The sequence below is a fragment of the Mus caroli genome, unplaced genomic scaffold (assembly GCF_978045245.1).
Source record: "Mus caroli unplaced genomic scaffold, Mus_caroli_1 scaffold_3, whole genome shotgun sequence".
Classification (NCBI taxonomy): Eukaryota; Metazoa; Chordata; class Mammalia; order Rodentia; family Muridae; genus Mus; species Mus caroli.
Window position 1 is genome coordinate 99,816,736 of NW_028227258.1, and position 20,245 is coordinate 99,836,980.

The 20,245-nt window shown below is 39.2% G+C and overlaps 2 protein-coding genes and 1 long non-coding RNA gene across 4 annotated transcripts in view; 2 read left to right on the forward strand and 1 right to left on the reverse strand.

The window, feature by feature from the left end:
* The window catches only part of Gpr149 (G protein-coupled receptor 149), a 63,415-nt gene extending 61,773 nt beyond the window's left edge, over positions 1–1,642 (forward strand). Inside the window, exon 4 of the mRNA XM_021158987.2 lies at positions 1,067–1,642. Within this exon, the coding sequence (XP_021014646.1) occupies positions 1,067–1,642 (576 nt within the window). The remainder of the gene's footprint in view (positions 1–1,066) is intronic.
* LOC110291723 (uncharacterized) lies at positions 1,543–12,750 on the reverse strand. Its single transcript, XR_002377601.2, has 3 exons — positions 12,727–12,750; positions 9,820–9,976; positions 1,543–1,605 (listed from the first exon to the last, which is right to left on the reverse strand). It is a non-coding gene; the product is annotated as an uncharacterized LOC110291723 (long non-coding RNA).
* Positions 12,751–12,834: 84 nt separating this feature from the next.
* The window catches only part of Dhx36 (DEAH-box helicase 36), a 37,487-nt gene continuing 30,076 nt past the window's right edge, over positions 12,835–20,245 (forward strand). For both annotated transcript variants that reach the window (XR_003836193.2, XM_021158337.3), the window contains exons 1-3: positions 12,835–13,128; positions 16,968–17,092; positions 18,194–18,428. Coding sequence is in view for 1 of the 2 variants with exons in the window: in XM_021158337.3 (XP_021013996.1) it covers positions 12,910–13,128; positions 16,968–17,092; positions 18,194–18,428 (579 nt within the window). In the remaining variant the exon portion in view is untranslated. The remainder of the gene's footprint in view (positions 13,129–16,967; positions 17,093–18,193; positions 18,429–20,245) is intronic.

Here is a 20,245-nt window from a genome sequence, read left to right on the forward strand (position 1 = left end):
TTATAGGTGTATGTGTAAAAGTATCTGATTAGTTGTCCCTCATCTTATGTCTCCAGATCACCACAGGTTTTAATTAGAGCAATGTGTTTCAAACTTTACCATGAAGCAGATTCAACATGGGCCTTTCTCAAGTGAGCTTCCCCTTGGGATAACTTGAGTGTAGAGCTTTGGAAATTTGCCATTTCCTCCAAGCTCTCAGATAGATAATGCTGAGGTGATCTGCCTTGGAGAACTCTGGGTATTTGCATCTTACCATGTCCTTCTAACATGAACATGTAAGCAGAAAGAAGGTCAAGTTGGACCTGTGAAAGCACAATGCAGATTGTAGACTTTTATGAGAATCAGGTTTCTTTTCTTTTTTTATTTCTGTTTCTTTCTCCCCCCCACCCACCTCCAAACCTGATAATGATGCTTCATAGAAAGAGGTGTAATTTTTGCAGAGCCACGGAGTTCTCTATAATTGGGTTTACCTTAATGGCTGATTTTTCAGTGGAAAAGCAAACCCATTTGATTCCTCTTAGGAAGTAGCAGTTGAATTACCCTTTGTTCTTAATTTGTGTCATAGCTCATAATTACCATTTTCTGTGGTAGGTACATAAAAGAGAAAAAAAAAACACTGAATGCTGATAACACAATCTACATTTCCTATGATCTATGAATGCTTTGCAATGTAACCGAATATGTAGCAGAAATATAAAAGCAATTGCACATTGTAAATATGCATTTCATTTACATCAAAATCCTATCCTTGGAAAGGAACAGCTTTCTTACTGCTTCCTATCAGCACACTCATTTTGCTCTGCACTGTGAAAATATCTCTTGCCTTCACTTAGTGACCTCCTTTAGGCATATTTGACTTAGGAGAAACTTAGCTACTGGAGCAAAATTTAAATCTCATTTGTAAGTTGTTTCCAGGGAAATGGATCAGAAATACAAAATTTACCATTCTGTTGCATAAAATAAATTTCTACGAGTTCCGCTTTAGACTCGATTTCAACACTATAATCATTTTATTTTTTGTTTTTTGTTTGTTTGTTTGTTTGTTGTTGTTTTTTTTTTCCCACAGCGTTCCGGTGGTGGTGGGCTGGCTATTCCCATATGCGCGTTCCAGGGGACTGTGTCTCTCCAAGCACCTACTGGGAAAACCCTCTCTCTTTCTACTTATGAGGTCAGCGCAGAAGGGCAAAAGATAACCCCAGCCTCTAAGAAAATAGAAGTCTATCGATCTAAAAGTGTTGGCCATGAACCGAACTCAGAGGAGTCTCCCTCCACGTTTGCGGACACCAGTGTAAAAATACACTTGGAAGTTCTTGAAATTTGTGACAACGATGAGGCTCTAGACACTGTGTCAATCATCAGCAACATCAGCCAATCCTCCACAAAAGTCAGGTCTCCTTCTCTGCGCTACTCACGGAAGGAAAACAGATTTGTCTCCTGCGACTTAGGAGAAACTGCCTCATACTCGCTCTTCTTACCCACAAGTGATCCTGATGGTGATATTAACATCTCTATCCCTGACACAGTGGAGGCCCACAGACAGAACAGCAGGCGGCAGCATGAAGAGCGGGATGGCTACCAGGAAGAGATCCAGTTGTTAAACAAAGCCTACAGGAAAAGAGAGACAGAAAGCAAGGGTGATTAGGAAGTGCTGAGACTAGTAGAGGCCAGAATTGCTGCAAAACAGACCTTAGACTGCAAACCATAATCCTGAGACTAATTTCCCACTTTCTTCTAGTTATATGCTCTCATAGCCTTCCCTGGTTTTCTAGTTATTATTTGTTGGGATGACCTGCCATAGTGCACACATAAAGTGCATTTCACGTGTTACTTAAAGATCATACACTGTGGTAACTGACCAGTTTTGTGTCTGATTTCTAAAATCTTTCTAAACCCAATCTTGGCCTAGTTTGATAATATTTTGCCTGTTTGTCTAATGAATACACTGTTCTCATGCATGAGTTTTTTTACACAGGCTGCTTTTTACTGCAAAAGAGAAAAGAGATGTTCTGGCCATAGGGGGGGGAAATACACCAAAATTCGGAGTTGTATTTGAATATGGATATGTATCTGGCCAAAAGAGCTTATTCTAGTTTCTGCTTTAACCTTTCTGTTGTCTAGGAAGTATGTTCTTAGCTTCGAAGTGGAACTTTGGAAATACGTGTATTCCTAGTCTATGATTATTTCATTTGTTGTTATAAAATACACGCAGCTTAGTAAGTGGTTCTGCTTGTCTTTCTTTGAATGGAGATTGGGAGAAATCCTGTCACATTAAGCCCTGAGAGGTGCACTACACGAGGGCAACAAGCTTCTGGCTAAAGCAGAGGAACCCGCCCCCCCCCCCCCCCCCCCCCCCCCCCCCCCGCGCATCCACCCAAGTCTAACAAAACGTTCCTGTGCTGAAGATTGGAAAGACTTGCTTTGCTGTTCTGGATGCATAGAAAGTTTTACTTCAAATATTATTCTAGGTTAAGAACTTTAAGGATTTTTTTTTCTTTAAAAACAATGTATTATATCAAACAATGAAACAACTCAACATGTATGTCCCTAACAGTGAGGAATATTTGGAAAGATTAATTTCTCAAAACACCTGATCAGCACACAGCTAATGTATATTTCAAAAGTCCTGGTCCTTTAAAATTACTCTCTTCTAATATTTCTATAAACACATTAAATATGTTGCCTAAATATTTGTTTATAAAAGTCATTGTTTTATGTGCTCTTAGATTGTGTATACCTGCAGTTCAGGCACATCTGATGTTTACAGATTAAATGAATCATATTTAAAAATATGATTGGTTTCATTTCTATTTCATTATACTGAGTCAAAATCTCTTAAAATTACTTTACATGAGCTTTTAGATTGTTTTGTTCTCCAGAGAGTATTTGTCATAAAGAAAAGACACTTTGAAATTAGTACCTCAAAATAAACAAAAGAGAACATAGGTAGATAAATAAATGGTAGATGTTATCGTCATGCCTAAATTTCCAGCACTTGGAAGCACGCACAGGAGGAGCGATTCAAGTTCGAGCAAACCTGGGCTCCTCAGTGAGTTTCGGGCCATCAAGAATAGAAGGTGAGACCTTGACTAAAACCAAATTTTAAAAATTATAAGAACAATAAAAATCTAATAAAATGATCTCAATGAATATTTCCACCTGTCATAACTATCTCATTATCTAGATTTAAGAAAATGTAATTGATGTTTATAAAAGCATTTAAAGTTACAGAAATTCTCATAACAAATAAGTATGATCTTTAAAAAATCACCAAAATTGAGATCTATTGAACACATGATAATTGAACAAATCTATCTTTTTAAGCATAAACATTAAATGTCTTCATAAAAGAAAACTTAGAATGTAGCTTGCTTGGTAGTCTTTCCTAGTGTGCACCAGGAGTTCAAGGCTAGTCTCTACTACACAGTTTGAAGCCAACCTTGTATACATGTGATCCTCTAAAGAAGAAAGTCTCCACGAAAAAGAAAAATTGAGCTGGGTGTGGTGACACAAGTCTTTAGTCCCCCATGTGAGAGGCCAGTCTGGTCTACTGAGCAATTTCCAGGCCAGCCAAGGCAACTTAACAAGACCCTGCCTCCAAAATAATAAGAAAGAAGGAAAACGGGAGAGGAATAAAGGAAATAAGCAAGAAAGGAAGGAAGAAAGATCAAATCAAACATTCTAATAATGTTTGTAAAAGATAATTTTTGGCAAATCTAGATGTCTAGTTTTCTGTTTTAAATGCAATTTGTGACTATTAGGGAGTTTTTTAAAAGAATGCGGTAACAACTTGAATGTAAGCAAATCCTTTTTAGCAGGATGGAGCCTTTAGTGAGAAGATGGAAATCAAGGCTTGGGAGATTAGAAAACAGTAATGTTCAGCTTTCTGACTATCTCCATTTTCTTTTCACTGCATAAGCCTAGGCTGGGAGAACAAAAAGTAAAAAAAAAAAAAAAATAAAGTATATTCCCATTTACTACCCTTGGTTCTTAGGGAATACAATGGATATACATTACAACTGATATAATTTCAAAATTAAAGAGCACTGGCATTAATTATCTGAGATATAACTTAAAAGACTTATATGAAATATATTCAGGCAGTGGAGGCGCATGCCTTTGATCCCAGCACTTGGGAGGCAGAGGCAGGCAGATTTCTGAGTTCGAGGCCAGCCTGGTCTACAAAATGAGTTCCAGGACAGCCAGGGCTATACAGAGAAACCCTGTCTCGAAAAAAACAAACAAAAACAAACAAAACAAAAGAAAACATAAAACAAACAAAAGAGAAATATGTTAAAAATCTTTAACACATGGGCTAAGGAGACAGCTCAGTGGTTAAGAGCATTGCCTGCTTTTGCAGTTGAATTCTCAGCACCCACACATTCAGTGCCACGGGATCTGATACGCTCTTGACTTCTTCCAGTTCTGCATGCATCATACATGTGGGCAAAACACCCATACACACAAAATTAGTTACATTAAAAAAATAAATGGAAGCACTTGGTACTGAACAAATGAGAGAAAACTAACTGGGGCACACATAAGCATAAAGATCACATCCAAATCCTTGTAAGGAGGGGAAAGTTTAGTAACACATGCCTATTCATTTTTAATTAATCTTCAGAGTGATTCTAATCACAAACCCTCTTTTGACACAGGGAGTATCCTGCTATTGTGTATTATATCTAATGTCTTCACTTATCCTTGTAAGATACAGTTATAAAATTCTCATTATTAATGAACAGTAAATTCTGCATAGCTTGTCTCTTTTGTCTATAAACTAAGATAGCTAAAGATAAAAACCGGTTTAATGTTAGTGTTGCCATCTGGTGGTGACTTCTACTAGCTGCAGACATTCAGTGCCTGTAAAGATCGAATAATTTAAACACATACTATATAATCTCTGATACTTCTGAAAGCTGATCTTGACAGAGGCAATTCATTTTAAAAGCAGAAAAGCATGCTGTATTTCTCATAATACAAGGGGACCTTAGCTGTACATTATTTTGAAGCTCCTCTGATAAGACATTCTGACACTAGATTTCAAAACAGATCTTCTCTGAATCTTTCACATCTTTCAACTTTTTGATCCTTTAAAATAGATGACTATTATATATTACAAACTATTCTAAGTAGTTGAGATTAAGGTTGTAAAAAGCAAAACAAAACATAGATAGAAATATACATATTGCATGAATTTAAGCCAAATGTAAATTTAGTGAATAGAGCCCATACAATGTTGCCCCTTCCCCTTCCCCTGCTCCTGACACCAACTTTATATTCAGAGGAGTCTCTACATTACTGATAGTTTTCACAATTCATCAGACAGACTCACACAATGTGTAGGTATCCTTTATTACTTGTGTCCCACTGTCTCCCTCTCTGCTGGATAAGCCTCCCTGGTCCCTGGACAAGCCAAGTGGCAATAAAGAGGTTTGAAGTGAGAACTTTAGGTCTTCTCATATCAGGTTGACTTAATGAAGAACTGGAAAAACTGGTGTCTATCATCTGAAGAGCCCATCGGACTGAATTCTGCTATTCTTATGATGGAGCCCTAACAACCATTCAAATGAACTTTTCCCCGTGCACATGTTGTCACACACGAGAAAGGAATGCTGACAGAGACTCCACAGGAGAAAAGCATAGTAGAGATTCCACACTTGGAAGTTTTCCTAGATCTCACTTCTTCCCCTAGCTGATTGTATTTATGTATTTTCCTGTTTTAATTTTCATTCTATTTTTAGAATTTATAATTAATTCTTTGAAAATTTGTGCATGTGTACATCACATTTTATTCACAACCACCTCCAACTTCAACATCCCATTCCCCTGGATCCTCCTCAATACATCACCTTCTCCCACTTTCATGTTTTCTTCATTAAAAATAAAAATCCACTGAGTCCAGTTGTTGCTACTTATATGCACATAGGTGTTGGGACATTCATTGGTGCATGGGCAACAGCAGTGACTACATCCACAAAGAAAGGTGACTCCCCATGCCCCAATAACCATCAAATGTACTTGGCTGATTTTAATCTACATTTCAACATGAAACAAACTGTATCCATGACTGCACAGCAGTTCTGATGACAGATACCAGCTTTTAGTTCCTCTGGTGAACAAGCTTAGATATGAAAAGACCCCAACATTCTCATTACAAACCACTGTATTACTGTCTGGCTTGTCCAGCACTGTCAAGAGAGAAGTCAGATGTATTATTTGTAAGTGAAAGAAAAGACCTTCTCAGGTCTGGGCTTTCATATAGAGATCAATGTCCTTAATAATGGGTCAGCATAATGATAATGTAACTGGCAACTACCCTGTCTCTAAACTCTTTGCTCTAGGAGACTGAAGACATGGAGTGCATGGCATCAGGGAGCGACTCACAGGTTAGACCACCGGCCAATCTGAAGAGGACATTTTCTCAAATAGGGTTCCCACTTCCCAAAATGACTCTAACTTGTATCAAGTTGATATAAAACTCCTCAGTACAAATTGTTACAACACTGCAAAACTTTCCCCAACTCTTGAACAGTTCAGAAAGGATGCATATGCTCCTCTATAGTACACGGGAGATAAAGAGACAAGAGGTGTTGCTAGGTAGCTAGGGGTTACTGCAATGGAGCCATGTAACCATATAGCTGAAGACAAGTGAAATTTCTGCCAGTAAGCTCACAGGGAATAAGAGCCACCAAAACAAGGCTGAATTGGCTGAATACAACCACCAGATTCTGATGGCCAAAGATTCACTAGCATAAATTTCATTAATGATCCCAAATATGCTATGAGCCATCAACTCTTGGAAATAAAGCACACTCATGCAGGGGCTATTTTGTACAGTCACAGTCTCCCAGATCTTTTGCATAAAGCCTTATTTTAAATAGAAGGAAAGGCTTAATCATAAAACTTCATTCATAATGGTGTGAGAGAAGAAACTTAGGGGTTCTCTGTTTTTCAAGGAGAATGCTAACAATAATCCCCCATTCCTGGGCCTTCATATAAACCTGCAAATTGGTCAGAATGTTCATTTAAAGATTATGGAGCATGTTGGATATTCTGACACCATCTAAAAACTATGTAGTGTCCTTTACTACTACATTCTGGGATTCTGTGTGTCTCAGTTTTACTACATTCCATTTATGAGTAGACTGAAGGATGGAGAGGTAGGTGTTTGTGGAAGTAGGCACCAAACACTGTGGAGAAAGATAGTAGCATAGGCTGCTGAAAGCATGACACATTCTCTCCTTGCATTAGTCTGGATACCAAATTTGACTTATTACCAATTATGGTTTTTTTTCTGTAACATTTTATAATTTTAAAAAGGAGAAAAACCCTTCATCTTCTTTGTTCAGTATTTGAGGACATGAAGATTAAACTGACAAAATGAGTAAGCAACATAAAAGGTGCACCTAATTGCATCCTTATCAAATTTAAAGAGAGAGAGAGAGACACAGAGAGAGACAGAGAGAGCTTATTGTGTACTGTGGCCACTACAATTTGAAGTACAAGAGCAAAATTAACATGACTGTTTTTCCTTCTTCACAATTTTACAAATAGATTAACTTTCATCATGTATTTCAGCAACCTCAACATAAAATTTTAATTATCAAAACAAAGACCTTAATCCTTTCATTTAAATTAAACACATCAAGCCTTCCTTTTGGTATGTCTTATTACCATAACTATTATGGTAATGATCACGGCACAGTCATTATTACTAAGTTAGATAATGATGACTTGTGTACAAGCAATGCAATGCCACTATACCTAATCTGATTAATTAAAGGGATGGAAAGTAAAAGGCAGGAAGCCCCTATTCACAGTCTATTAAATCTTTTCCACTCCAAACTCTTTTCTGGCCAGAAACTGTTTTTGTAACTTTGGGTATTGCATTGGTCAGGGTTCTTTAGATTCACAGAACTTATGGGTAGTCTATATATAGTAAAGGAAGTTATTGATGATTTACAGTCTGCAGTCCAACTCCCAACAACTGTCGGTAGCAGCTGTGCTAGTCCAAGGATCTATCAGTTACTCAGTCCCACACGGCAAGCAGGCGAAGGAGAGAGAGGGTCTTCCTTCTTCCAGTGTCCTTATGTAGGTCTCCAGCAGAAGGTGTAGCCCAGTTTAAAAGTGTGTCACCACACCTTTAATCCCAGAGGAACTTAAACTCAGAGATATCCCTGTCTTAACTTCCTGGAATTCATAGCCACTATGCCTTAAGATCTCTATACCAAGATCCAGGTCAGAAACTTCTATCTCCCAGCCTCCAGATTAGGATCACTGGTGAGCCTTCCAATTCTGGATTGTAGTTCATTCCAGATATAGTCAAGTTAACAAACAGGAATAGCCACTACAGGTATGTAGATATATAGCATAGGAAAACAAATTGAACACCACAAAGAAATAATAAAGAAATGTATTATTAAAAAAAAAATCTCGGGGCTTGAGAGATGGCTCAGCGGTTAAGAGCACCAACTACTCTTCCAGAGGTCCTGAGTTCAAGTCCTAGAAACTACATGGTGGCTCAAAACCATCAGTAATGGGGTCTGGAGTCCTCTTTGGTGCATCTGAAGAGAGCAATGGTGGTGTACTTATATGCATTAAATAAATAAATAAATATTTTTAAAAAAATCCCTTGATTTGGGAGTGGTGACTCACACGGGTGATTTTAACACATGGGAGGGGAGGGCAGGAGGATCAAGAGTTTAACTGCATTCTCCATTTGTGCCAAGATCCAGATGAGGCTGAGCTATGTGAAACATTGTCTCAAGAAAATCAAACAAAACAGTCAGTTCTTTGTAATACATGATATGTTTACCATTTATTAAAGACAAAAGCAAATTCGTGTACTAATGTGAATGATGTGTTGGTTTATTTTTACACAAATAATTAAATCTTCACGCAGATCATATAGCATTTTCAGTGTTTTCCAGAGTTGCCAATATGTTGACTTTATAAACAACATTTCACATAAATACAAAATGGAATAACTATATTTAGGCTTATTTCCAAAATTGTTGGGAATTCTATGCCATCCCAAGGCAAAACCATTCAATAATTTTAAAAATAAAACTCAGATCAGCAATTCAAACAGAAATTCTAAAAATCAAATATTCTAACATATTATAGTCTAAAGATATAAAAATTTAGTACTAAATGTTAAGTTATGAAAATAGCAAGTGTTGGTTTTCCATAGCTAAACCATTATTTCTCTATAATAGCTGTATTCTTTTTATGTATTTTTAAGAACACTGAAGCTTATAGCATACCTTTGGTGAAAATTAAAACCAAGTTGTTCAATCACCTTATTACTTTATAATAGGTGGCACAAGGCAAAAATCTGAACACAAGGTGTTTTAGATAATGTTTGCAAGCACTGCACAGTGACTGCATGCACATCACATTGTATGCATGTTGATACTGCAAATCAAAACTGCAGTGGAACACTGGCTGGTGTAACAAAAACACCTTGCCTTAATTAACATGCATGGTTTTGAATTAATTGCTTGTTCAGAAAGCTTACTTTGTTGCCAAAAATTTCTTAGCACTGACATTCAGTTACATGACCTCAGATGGGGTTACAACTTCAGATTAGGAAACTGGGGCCAACAGAACATAGATAAAATGGACAAAGGGATAATTCAGGTGCCACTCAGAACACAGAGGATCAGTCATGGAATTTCATCCCACTAAGTAGAACAGCATACAATTTAAACATAGGAATTCACTGGGGGTTTTGTACTTAACTGTTTGGGTCTATAATTGACCACCAAATAGCCAAAACTATGGAAGTAAAGACAGAAGACAGGATTGCATACTCACAATTTTAAGTGAGCAAGGTAAGGGAGAAGAAGGAGGACATCTATGGAGAAAATGGAGATGATGAGGACATCCTTGGAATAGACAGAAGATGTGGACGTTTTGTAGGCATGGTGCTAACTTCTAGTCTCCAGTGAAGATCCAGTCTTCTCTGACTCTCCTAGCAAGATTAGAATAAAAAATTTTGGGGAGGCTCTGTCTGCCTTTACATAATAAAAGATTTCAAAAATTCAGATGCATTTAATCAAAACACTTTTAGGTCACAGTGGATTAATTTGGATCACTTCCTGGCATGATAGCAATATCCATACACATACCTTTATTTTCCTCTACAAAACAAACAAACACCAAGCACTTAAAAACTCCTATCTGGCCGGGCAGTGGTGGCGCACACCTTTGATCCCAGCACTTGGGAGGCAGAGGCAGGTGGATTTCTGAGTTCAAGGCCAGCCTGGTCTACAGAGTGAGTTCCAGGACAGCTAGGGCTACACAGAGAAACCCTGTCACAGAAAAACCAAACAACAACAACAAAAACCCTCCTATCTGCCGTTTTTGGTAGCTTTTGCTTTTGTTGTTGGCCAAGCATCTCCATCACCTTTAAATCAGATGTCTAAATAAAAACCTTTGGTGAAAATTAAAACCAAGTGGTTCAATCACTCAACTGCTTTATAACAGGTGGCACAAGGCACTGACTAGTCTTGTTAATAATCAGCACCTGGCTTCAAATCAGTGTGTGAATCCTAAACTGTGCTTTAAATTTCTCAAGTGTCCTGCCTTGAATTCTGGAACAGATGCCTATTTTATGCTATTAGATAAGATAGTAAGTAAAGTTTTTTTTTATTATTTATTTACATTCCAGTCATTGCCTCCCCTCCTGCTTCCCCTCTCCCACAGTTCTTCATCCCATTCCTCCTTCCCCTTGCCTCCAAGAGGACAGTCCCCTCAAGACTACCCGCATCCCTGGGGTCTCAAGTCTCTGGAGGATTAAGCACAATTCTCACTGAAGCCAAACCAGGCAGACCTCTGCTATATATGTGCCAGGGGCCTGTGCTTGGCCCGTGTATGCTCCTGGTTGATGGCTCAGTCTCTGGGAGCTCCCTGGGGTCCAAGTTAGTTGAGACTGCTGTTCTTCCTATGGGGTCATCCTCTCTTCAGCTTCTTCAGTCCTTCTTCTAATTCAACCACAGGGGTCCTCAACTTCAGTCCAATGGTTGGGTGTAAGTATCTGTGTCTGTCTCAGTTCACTGCTGGTAGGGCCTCTCAGAAGATAATCATGCCAGGCTCCTGTCTGTAAGCATATCATAGATCAGGAATAGTGTCAGGCCTTGTTGCTTGGAGCCCAAGTTGGGCCGGTCATTGGACTGACTTTCCTTCAGTCTCTTACCCATTTTTCTCCCTGCAGTTCCTTTAGACAGGAACAAATCTGGGTCAGAAAATTTAACTGTGGGTTAGTAACCCAGTCCCTCTTCTTGAGACCCTGTCTATCTACTGGAGGTAGTAGTCTCTTTAAGTTCCCTCTTCCCACTTTTGGGTATTTTGGCTAAGGTCACCCACATTGAGTCCTGGGAGTCTCTCACCTCCCGGGTCTCTAGTACTTTCTAGAGACCCCCGCACCCCTCCCATCCCCTTGGCTGCTTATTTCCATTCATTCTCCTGGCCCTCTGGGTTTCTCTCCTGCTCACCCACCCAATACTTTACCCTGTTTCATTTTCCCCTCCCCCGTCCCATTCAGCTCCCTCCATCTCCCTCTGCCTCCCATGATTATTTTCTTCCCCCTTCTAAGTGGGATTGAAGCATCCTCATTTGAGCCTTTCTGCTTGTTAAATTTTAAGTTCTGTGGATTGTATCCTAGGTTTTCTATACTTTTTAGTTAATATCCACTTATCATTGAGTATGTACCATGCATGTCCTTTTGGGTCTGGATTACTTCAATGATCAGGATATTTTTTTTGTTCCATTCATTTGCATGCAAAATTCATGATGTCCTCATTTTTAATAGCTGAATAGTATTCCATTAAGTAAATGAACCACATTTTCTGTATCCATTCTTTGGTTGAGGGACATCTGGGTTGTTTCCAGCTTCTGGCAATTACATATAACGCTGGTATGAACATAATGGAGCACATGTCCTTGTGGTATGGTAGGACATCTTCTCATATATTCACAAGAGTGGTATAGTTGGTTCTTCAGGTAGAACTATTTCTAATTTTCTGAGGAACCGCCAGATCAGATACAAGTAACCTATGATGGCCTCAAACTCATTATACAGTCAAGGGTCACATTCTGATTCCTCTTCTTCCATCTGCTGTTTGCTGAGATTGCATATCTGCACCACAACATGGTTTATACTGTTTGGGATTGAAATCATGCCAGGCAAGCACTCTTATCAATTGAGCTGACACCCAAGTTCCAGGATTAAAGTTTTTTTTTTTCTTTTTAAGATTTATTTATTTTATGTATATGAGTTTCCTGTAGCTGTTTTCAGACACACCAAAAGAGGGTATGGGATTTAATTATGGATGGTTGTGAGCCACCATGTGGTTGCTAGGAATTGAACTCACGACTTCTAGGAGTAGCAGTCAGTGCTCTTAACGGCTGAGCCGTCTCTCCAAGCCTAGTATTAGAGAGTCTTTAAAGAAGGTATTTGGGTGCGTATACTTATTTGACTGAAAGAGGTGCCAGGCGTTTTCTAAGAAATACCAACTTCTTTGGTCTTTGAGGACAGAGTACACAATGGTCGATGGTTTTGTTGGGTATGTACTTGCTATCCATGGCTTTGCAAATAAATTCTAGGTTTTAACAAAGTAATTAAAATTCACTCAAATTTCCACATTTTCTCAGGCTAGTTTAAATTCCCCGCCATCCCAAGGACGCCCACCCCGGAGCTAAGCTTCTGGCCAAAACGCGCACCGCGGCTCACACAACTGGCGCCGTCCGTGACGTCACCGGAAATGTCTGCTTGTGACACTCAACGGCCCGCCCTCTCGCGCTGGGCGCCGGAAGCAAAGCAGAGGGGAATGTGCGCCCGCTTCCGGGCCCGGACGCCATTTTCAGCGGTTGAATTTTGGCAAGAGCTGCTAGTCGGCTCGGACAATGAGCTACGACTATCATCAGAGCTGGGGCCGCGACGGGGGCCCTCGGGGCTCCGGCCAGGGCTCCAGCGGCGGCGGCGGAGGGAGCCGGGGCTCGGGCGGCGGCGGAGGGGGCCGCGGCGGCCGGGGCAGGCATCCCGCACATCTTAAGGGTCGCGAGATCGGCCTGTGGTACGCCAAGAAGCAGACGCAGAAGAACAAGGAGGCTGAGAGGCAGGAGGTATGGAGGTCTCGTCAGGACGCGTTTGCTCTCCCTGGCGTTTGCTCGAGCTCGATGCAACCTCTGTCGAGCCCCGGGTAACGGGTCACCCGATGGGTTGCGCCTCCATCCCAAGCCATCACTGCTGCAGCCGATGCATGCTCTGTTTACGGACGTGAGAACTGAACTGAGGGTGAATGCTAAATTCATACTCTAGCCGAAGCCGACTCTTATTAGGGGATGTCATCATTTAGAATTCTTACTGTCACTTTTAAGTTCTTTCCCTGAAGCAGCCAACAAAAGCATTAAAACACTGTCTTAAGTGTGTAGATCTTGGAGAAAAAAAAAAGTAGTTTAGGTAATAGTATTAGCATTAAAGTGAGTCATATGCTGGTCTTTTTTTTTTTTTTTTCTTCTCCCTTTCTGTTCTGAATTTTCTGTTGACTAGCAGCACCTCTTTAAGACGTATTGAAAGGAAGACGCTGTAGAGAAGTATTTGGCTAACTTCATCAGGAAATTGTCAGTTTGGTTTGTATCTTGAAGACCTGTAGTATAGGAAGCATCGTGTTTTTGTTGTCTGTTTTGTTTTGTTTTCCCTGAGACAGAGTTTGTGTAGCCTTGGCTGTTCTGAATCTGCTCTGTAAACCAGGTTGGCTGTGAACACACAGAGATCCACCTACCTCCGAGATTAAAGGTGTGCACCACCAACCCAGCAAACATAATGGTTTTTGAGTGACCTGGTCTAAATAACTCCATCATTGCGCAGAATCTTTAAGTGTTTGGACACTGTTTCATACATGCTTTTTTGAATGCTAAAGTCCTTTGCATTCTAATAGGGGGGAAGAAATACCTAAACAAATAAGTTAAATAAGCGGAAGTTATCTTTCCAGATGTACACCGGACACACATAACTTGTGCCCTGGATATTGATGCTACATAGTGCAGGCTGACCTTGTACTCCTAGTCCTCTTTTCATTACCAGTGCTGGGATTTCATATGTGCACACCTCGGGGCTAGGCTTTTTTTATTAGTTGACCCCTTAATCCCAGTCCCATCCCCAAACTTCCGCTTTAGCAAATGTCAGTGTTGTTTATTCACCTGCCATGTGGAAGTGAACATTGATTTTTCTCTTTCATTTTGGGAAGTCTGTTTGCTCTGTTTTCTTGCTTATCTCTGCAGCAACTATGGGTCAGACCTCTTAACTGTTCTTTGAATTATAGCTGCCCACCCCAGTCCCATTGTGGTCTCTTAAAACCTTAAGAGGTTTTAAGATTCCTTAAGTGGTCTTTAGCTCGTTTTATTCTTTACTTCCCAACTTGTTCATTGAAGCCATGCAGCTTCTGCCTCTCGTTGGTGTTGCCTGGGAACCACGTGATCTGGCTGTAACATACCCTCCTTGGGTTGATCTTTCCCAGCTCAAGCTTTCCAAGCTCAAGCTCTATGTAATCATAGACTGGTTAACATTCATGATTTCTGCTCCTTATTACTTTTTTTTTTTTTTTTTTTTTTTTACCATTTCCCTCTCTAAAATGAGTCTTTGAATTATCTTTAAACATGTTTTTCAATTGGTATAATTCTTTTCAGCACTTTTGGCTTGGTAAGATTTTATCCTAGAATTTCCATAGCTTTTACATTAAAACAAGCCTCATGCTTGCAGATGAAAATACTCCAGTGGGTCCTCATAGTTCTTTCCATATATGTGTATGGCAAACTTACTATTATAGTACCTAATTTATAGAGATAATGTGTGCTAAGGGCCATAGACAGAATGCTATGTTACTAAATAGGAGGATATGGGCTTTCTATTCAAATGAAAGGATCTTAAAAGATACAGAGAGTTAGACACTATTGGGCATACAAGTGAGGGCTTTTGGATGAGCAGAGATTCTCAACCTATCTAATTCTGTGACCTTTTAATACAGTTCCTCATGCTTTGGTGCCCCCCCCCCCCCCCCACACACACACATGCCTTAAATTTATTTGGTTGCTGTTTTGTAATTGTTTTTTTGCTCTTATTATAAGTGTAATGTAAATTTCTGTGTTTTCCAGTGGTCTTACGAGACTCCTGTGAAAGGGTCGTTTGACGTTAAGGAGTCTTTGAGAGCCGATGACCTAGAAACATCTTCACTAGATTTAGCATTTGGCATTCATTGCAAGGGCCTGTGGATACTATTGAAATGGGGGTACATAATGAAAAGAATGGCCTAGTTCTGAAGTAGACCTGTCTTGTTTCTCCAACTTGAATATGCATAGGATTCACCTGGCACCTAGTTAAAGTAAATGACTGGGACAGAGCCAGAGAGTCTACTTCCCTAACAGACTTCCAGATGATGCCAGCATTACTCGGCCTGTAGGTCATTCCAGCTGTAAAGTGGGCAGCAACACATAATTAGAGGCAGAGATGACTGGGGAGAAAATTCAAGGGTGGAATACCCAGAGGTGGGGAGAAGGGCATGGAAATTGATAGTGGCAGGCAGTCGAATTCTGGAGACGAGGAAATGGAGCACTTGCCAGTAGGTTTGCTGGTGGTGCTGAAAACTAGAACATAGCTTTAGGCCTGGGGAAACGGCAGGGATGATTTCACTCTGTATGCTTGGTGGAGAGGTTGGGCATTGACGACTGCTGATTTTCTGTTTGGGCCTGGAGTGCCAGATATTGTGAGAGGGTCCACCATTATAGGATGGGCATAGCTTCTCTACAAAATCTGTGGAGATTCAGATTTCTGTTAATGATTAGTACAATTAGAAAAATCTCATCATTGCTTTAATTGACTTAAAAAGGCCCTCTTTTAACCTTGACTATCACATGGACATAAAAGCACAGTCCATATACCGTCTCCCTAAGTTCCACTTAAATAATCCATAATTCCTAAGGTTTCTTTATTCTCTTTTTAAACTATTTTATCTTTCAATTAATATGTGGACTTTTTCCTTCTCAAGTTCTTTAATCTAATAGGCTCATATTTTGACCACTCTTGATTTCCCATTGCCAGTGAATTCATGTGCACATTATTAAGTGTGGATTATAAAGAAGTTGAGGTTTGTAGGCTCATAATTTTGGAAGAATATTTTGTTAAACTTCCTATATAAAATGAAAGTCTTCAAAAAATTACGTTTGACGTTTGTTCTTATTTGCATTGGCATTTCATTTCATTCCTGCATGTTTAGAATTTCTATAGCCTCTAAAAACTGTCTTTGCAAGTTCTGATATTTTCTTTATTTTTATCACCTGAAGCAGCTACTGCATTAGCCATCTCTGTGAATACCGAACAGTTCCTTATGAAATCAGCCATCAAAATTTATTTACTATACGGAAGTATAACAACTGTCAGTCATTTACCATCAAAATATTATTTCTAATTTTCAGCTTTTTTGTCACATGGTTTATTTTTGTTAATATTTTAAAGAAACATCTGTATTTATTGGCTTTGCCATTGTTTAAATAAGACTGCATGCTGTTCACAGCATAATGGTATTTATACACTTTTCAAGATCTGTTTAGAGTACTTGAGTTTTGATTATTGGACATTTGTAAGCATTTGGAGGTGGAATCTAAAGAGACCAAAGTGATAGGAAGAGACAAGAAAGCTCTACTGCCAGTCATCTGTAGAACAGATTTTGTAAACACATGACAGGCTAAAAGGCCTAGCAAGACACACAAATGTTGCCATGAATTTTACCTAGGAAGGGAGATTAGGCTAGAGCGCAAGCATGGTTAAGTATGATTTACTTGTACATATGTTGAACATACAATACTTTGCCTCTAGCAAATTAGAATTAGTATATTTTCATCTTAAATATAAAGTCATTTTATGCATGTCTGTGTGTATTAACAGATACTTTTTCTTTTTTACAAAATAGAGAGCTGTAGTGCACATGGATGAACGTCGAGAAGAGCAAATTGTGCAGCTGCTGAATTCAGTCCAAGCTAAGACTGATAAAGATTCAGAAGCGCAGATATCCTGGTTTGCTCCTGAGGATCATGGGTAAAATAAAAAATCTCATAAAGAGTAGCAAAGAGTAAAACAAAGGTGTTGTGACATTTCCTAAACAAAAAACACAAAACAGGGGCTGGAGAGATAGCTCAGCAGTTAAGAACACTGACTGCTCTTCCAAAGGTCCGGAGTTCAAATACCAGCAACCACATGGTAGCTCACAACCATCTATAATAAGATCTGATGCCCTCTTCCGAGGTGTCTGAAGACAGCTACAGTGTACTTACAAATAAATAATAAATCTAAACAAAACAAAACAAAACACCACAAAACAACAATAACAAAAACAAAAAACACCCCAAAATTACTCTCCTCATTCTCTTCATTAATTGAATTTAGTCTTCTGAAATCCTTTTTAGTGTTGAGCAAATAGATTTGAAGAAAATAATAATGATTTTATTTTTTTGAGAAAGGATTTCTCTGTGTAGTCTTGGTTGTCTTAGAAATAACTCTGTTGTAGACCAGGGTGGTCTTGAATTCAGAGATTGCTTGTCTCTTTCTCCCGAGTCCTGGGATTAAGGGTGTGTACCGTCTCACCCAGCACTAAGAAAGAAAACTTTTCAATAGCATGTTCCCTAACTGTCAGGAGTGGGTATTCTGTGTAAGATATTGGTATTTGTACTCTTTACCTGTCATCTTCTCTTTCCAACATTCTTCCATGGGGCAAGTCTCCATCAAGTTAAATTGCTGCTGTTTCAGAAGGTTGGAAAACCTTATTAAAGTGTTTGGGGGCTGTGTAATGCAGCTTACCATTTACATCTCACCAAAGGGCAGCAGACAGCAACAGAGCTAAAATAAACCAATTCCTTGAAAATCAGGAAAAGCAAAACAGCTGAAATGACTGCAAGAAATGAGTGACTATTGTGTGGATTTTAATTTCTTAAAGTTCTCAGGGAATAAATTACCTGATAATATACATTTAAAAGGACAGAAAAGTTTGAATGCAGTATAGGAATCTAAGCATATTTCGTGAGTGCACTGTAGTGTTTTCGGTGTTGGAGATTTTGAAGTATTTAAAGAATGATGGATTTGTTCCAAGTCCTGATCAGCTCTTCTTCTAATTTTTTGTCTCTCTCGATTTTGTGGTTATAGGTATGGTACTGAAGTTTCTTCAGAGAAAAAAATAAACTCAGAGAAGAAACTTGACAACCAGGAAAAGAAATTGCTGAACCAAGAAAAAAAGACATTTAGGATCACAGACAAATCATATATTGACCGAGATTCTGAGTATTTATTGCAAGAAAATGAGCCAAACCTAAGCTTAGATCAACATTTACTGGAAGATTTACAAAGGAAAAAAACTGACCCTCGATATATAGAGATGCAGGTAATGTGAAGCAAATGGTAGAAAATCACTCATTCTTGTCCTTCCCTTAAAAGAAGTGGGTTTGTGGTTGAAGAACTGTTCAATCTAGATGAATGAGATCCTAAAATCAAGACTCCTCCGTGGGAAGACTTTCTTTGTTGTAGAGAAATGTAGACTGGAAAGTCCATACAGCCTATATAGTGTATCTTACTGCCAGGCAGATGCTTGCTAATGTCATTGGGAACAGTTTTCTAGTCGAGTTTCGTGAGGATTCATGAGTTCAGACGGGTAAATTGTCAGAATTATGACGTTTCTTCCAGTTCAGGCTTCCTTTCTCTTAACAGATGATAAAATTAAAAATTTCAAAAGCTAGGTGATTCATTTTGTGTTTACCAACATTTCAGTATGCTGCTGCATCAAGGACTAAAGTTTTATGAATTACCCAAGAACTACCTGTCTTGAAGTCCCCCTGCAGTTAAAATGTAAAATTGTATACTTTCTGTGTGTTTTAGATATTAGATGTGATAGAGTCTTCAAATGTGCAGAAATACATATTTAGGGGAATATCTGGTTTTCTGGAGTCCGTAACTTGTAAATATCTAGTGCTACTTTTGAGCAGGCACACTATTGAATCTTTGAGAAAGGTTTAACCTATTGGTCAGTTTGATCAAGGTTGAATTTTCTCTTGTAGATTAGCTGAAATTGACCAGGGTACAAATTATATTTGTACAAATTATATTTGGACACTGGTGAGTGAGACTTAATGAGGTCAGTTAATTTAGAATCTTTAGACTGGGAGAACTTTTATGTTATGAAGAGTTGGCTACTGTCTCTTTGCACAAAATTCAGATGGGTAGATGGTCTAGCATTTAAAAAAAAAAAAGAGAGAGATCTTCCTTTTTCCCAGTCACTGATAAATGCTTCATTTCTATTAAAATTTAGGCATATTTACAATTCAATTTTTTGTTGGCGTGAGTGTGGGTATGTGCATGTGGAAGCCAGAAGTATCAGTCCTTAGAAATCACCCACCTTGGATGTTCTGTTGTTGAGACAGAGTCTCTGTACCTCTGCCTAGCCTTGAACTCCCAGAAGTCTGCTTGTTTCTTCCTCTCCAGTGTTCAGATTAAAGAAGTATCACCATGTCTGGCCCCTCCTTGGGCTTTTTGAGAACTGGTCTCCCACTCTTCTGGAGCTCAGCAAGTAAGCTAGGTTGGCTGGTCCCAAGCCCTAGTGATCTGCCTATTGGCTTTCCTAATGCTAACATACCGTACCTGTTCTTGTTTCAGCTGTAAGTGTCTGTTTATTATTTCAGAGAGAAGAGGGAGGTGTTCTGGCAGCAGCAGTGGGCAGAGGTGGGGGTGGTTACTGAGCTTGTGAGTGCAGGTGCCCATGGAGGCAAAAGAGGGCATTGTATTCTCTTGAGCCAGAGTGACAGGTGGTAGGCAGTCAACAACCTGGGTGCTTGAAACTGAATTCAGGTCAGGTCCTCTGGAGGACCAGGACCTTTTCTTAATGGCTGAGCCATCTTTCAACCTTTACCCCTAAAATGCAGTTTAATCCTCTTGGTAATACATAGTATTTCTCCCTCTCCCCTTTCTCCTGGGCATGCATATATTTGTGTGAGTGTGTGTGTGTTGAGACGGGGGAGAGATGGGTGTGTACTTACAGAGAACAGATGTTGATGTTGGATGTTGGGTATCTTCTACCTTAATTTCTGAGACAGGGTCTCTAACTGAACCAGAACCTCATTTACAAAAAGGGAATGTGTATTATAATTTGAAAAGCAACAATAAAAATAATAGCTTATACATTAAGATGGCTGTATTTGATGATATATA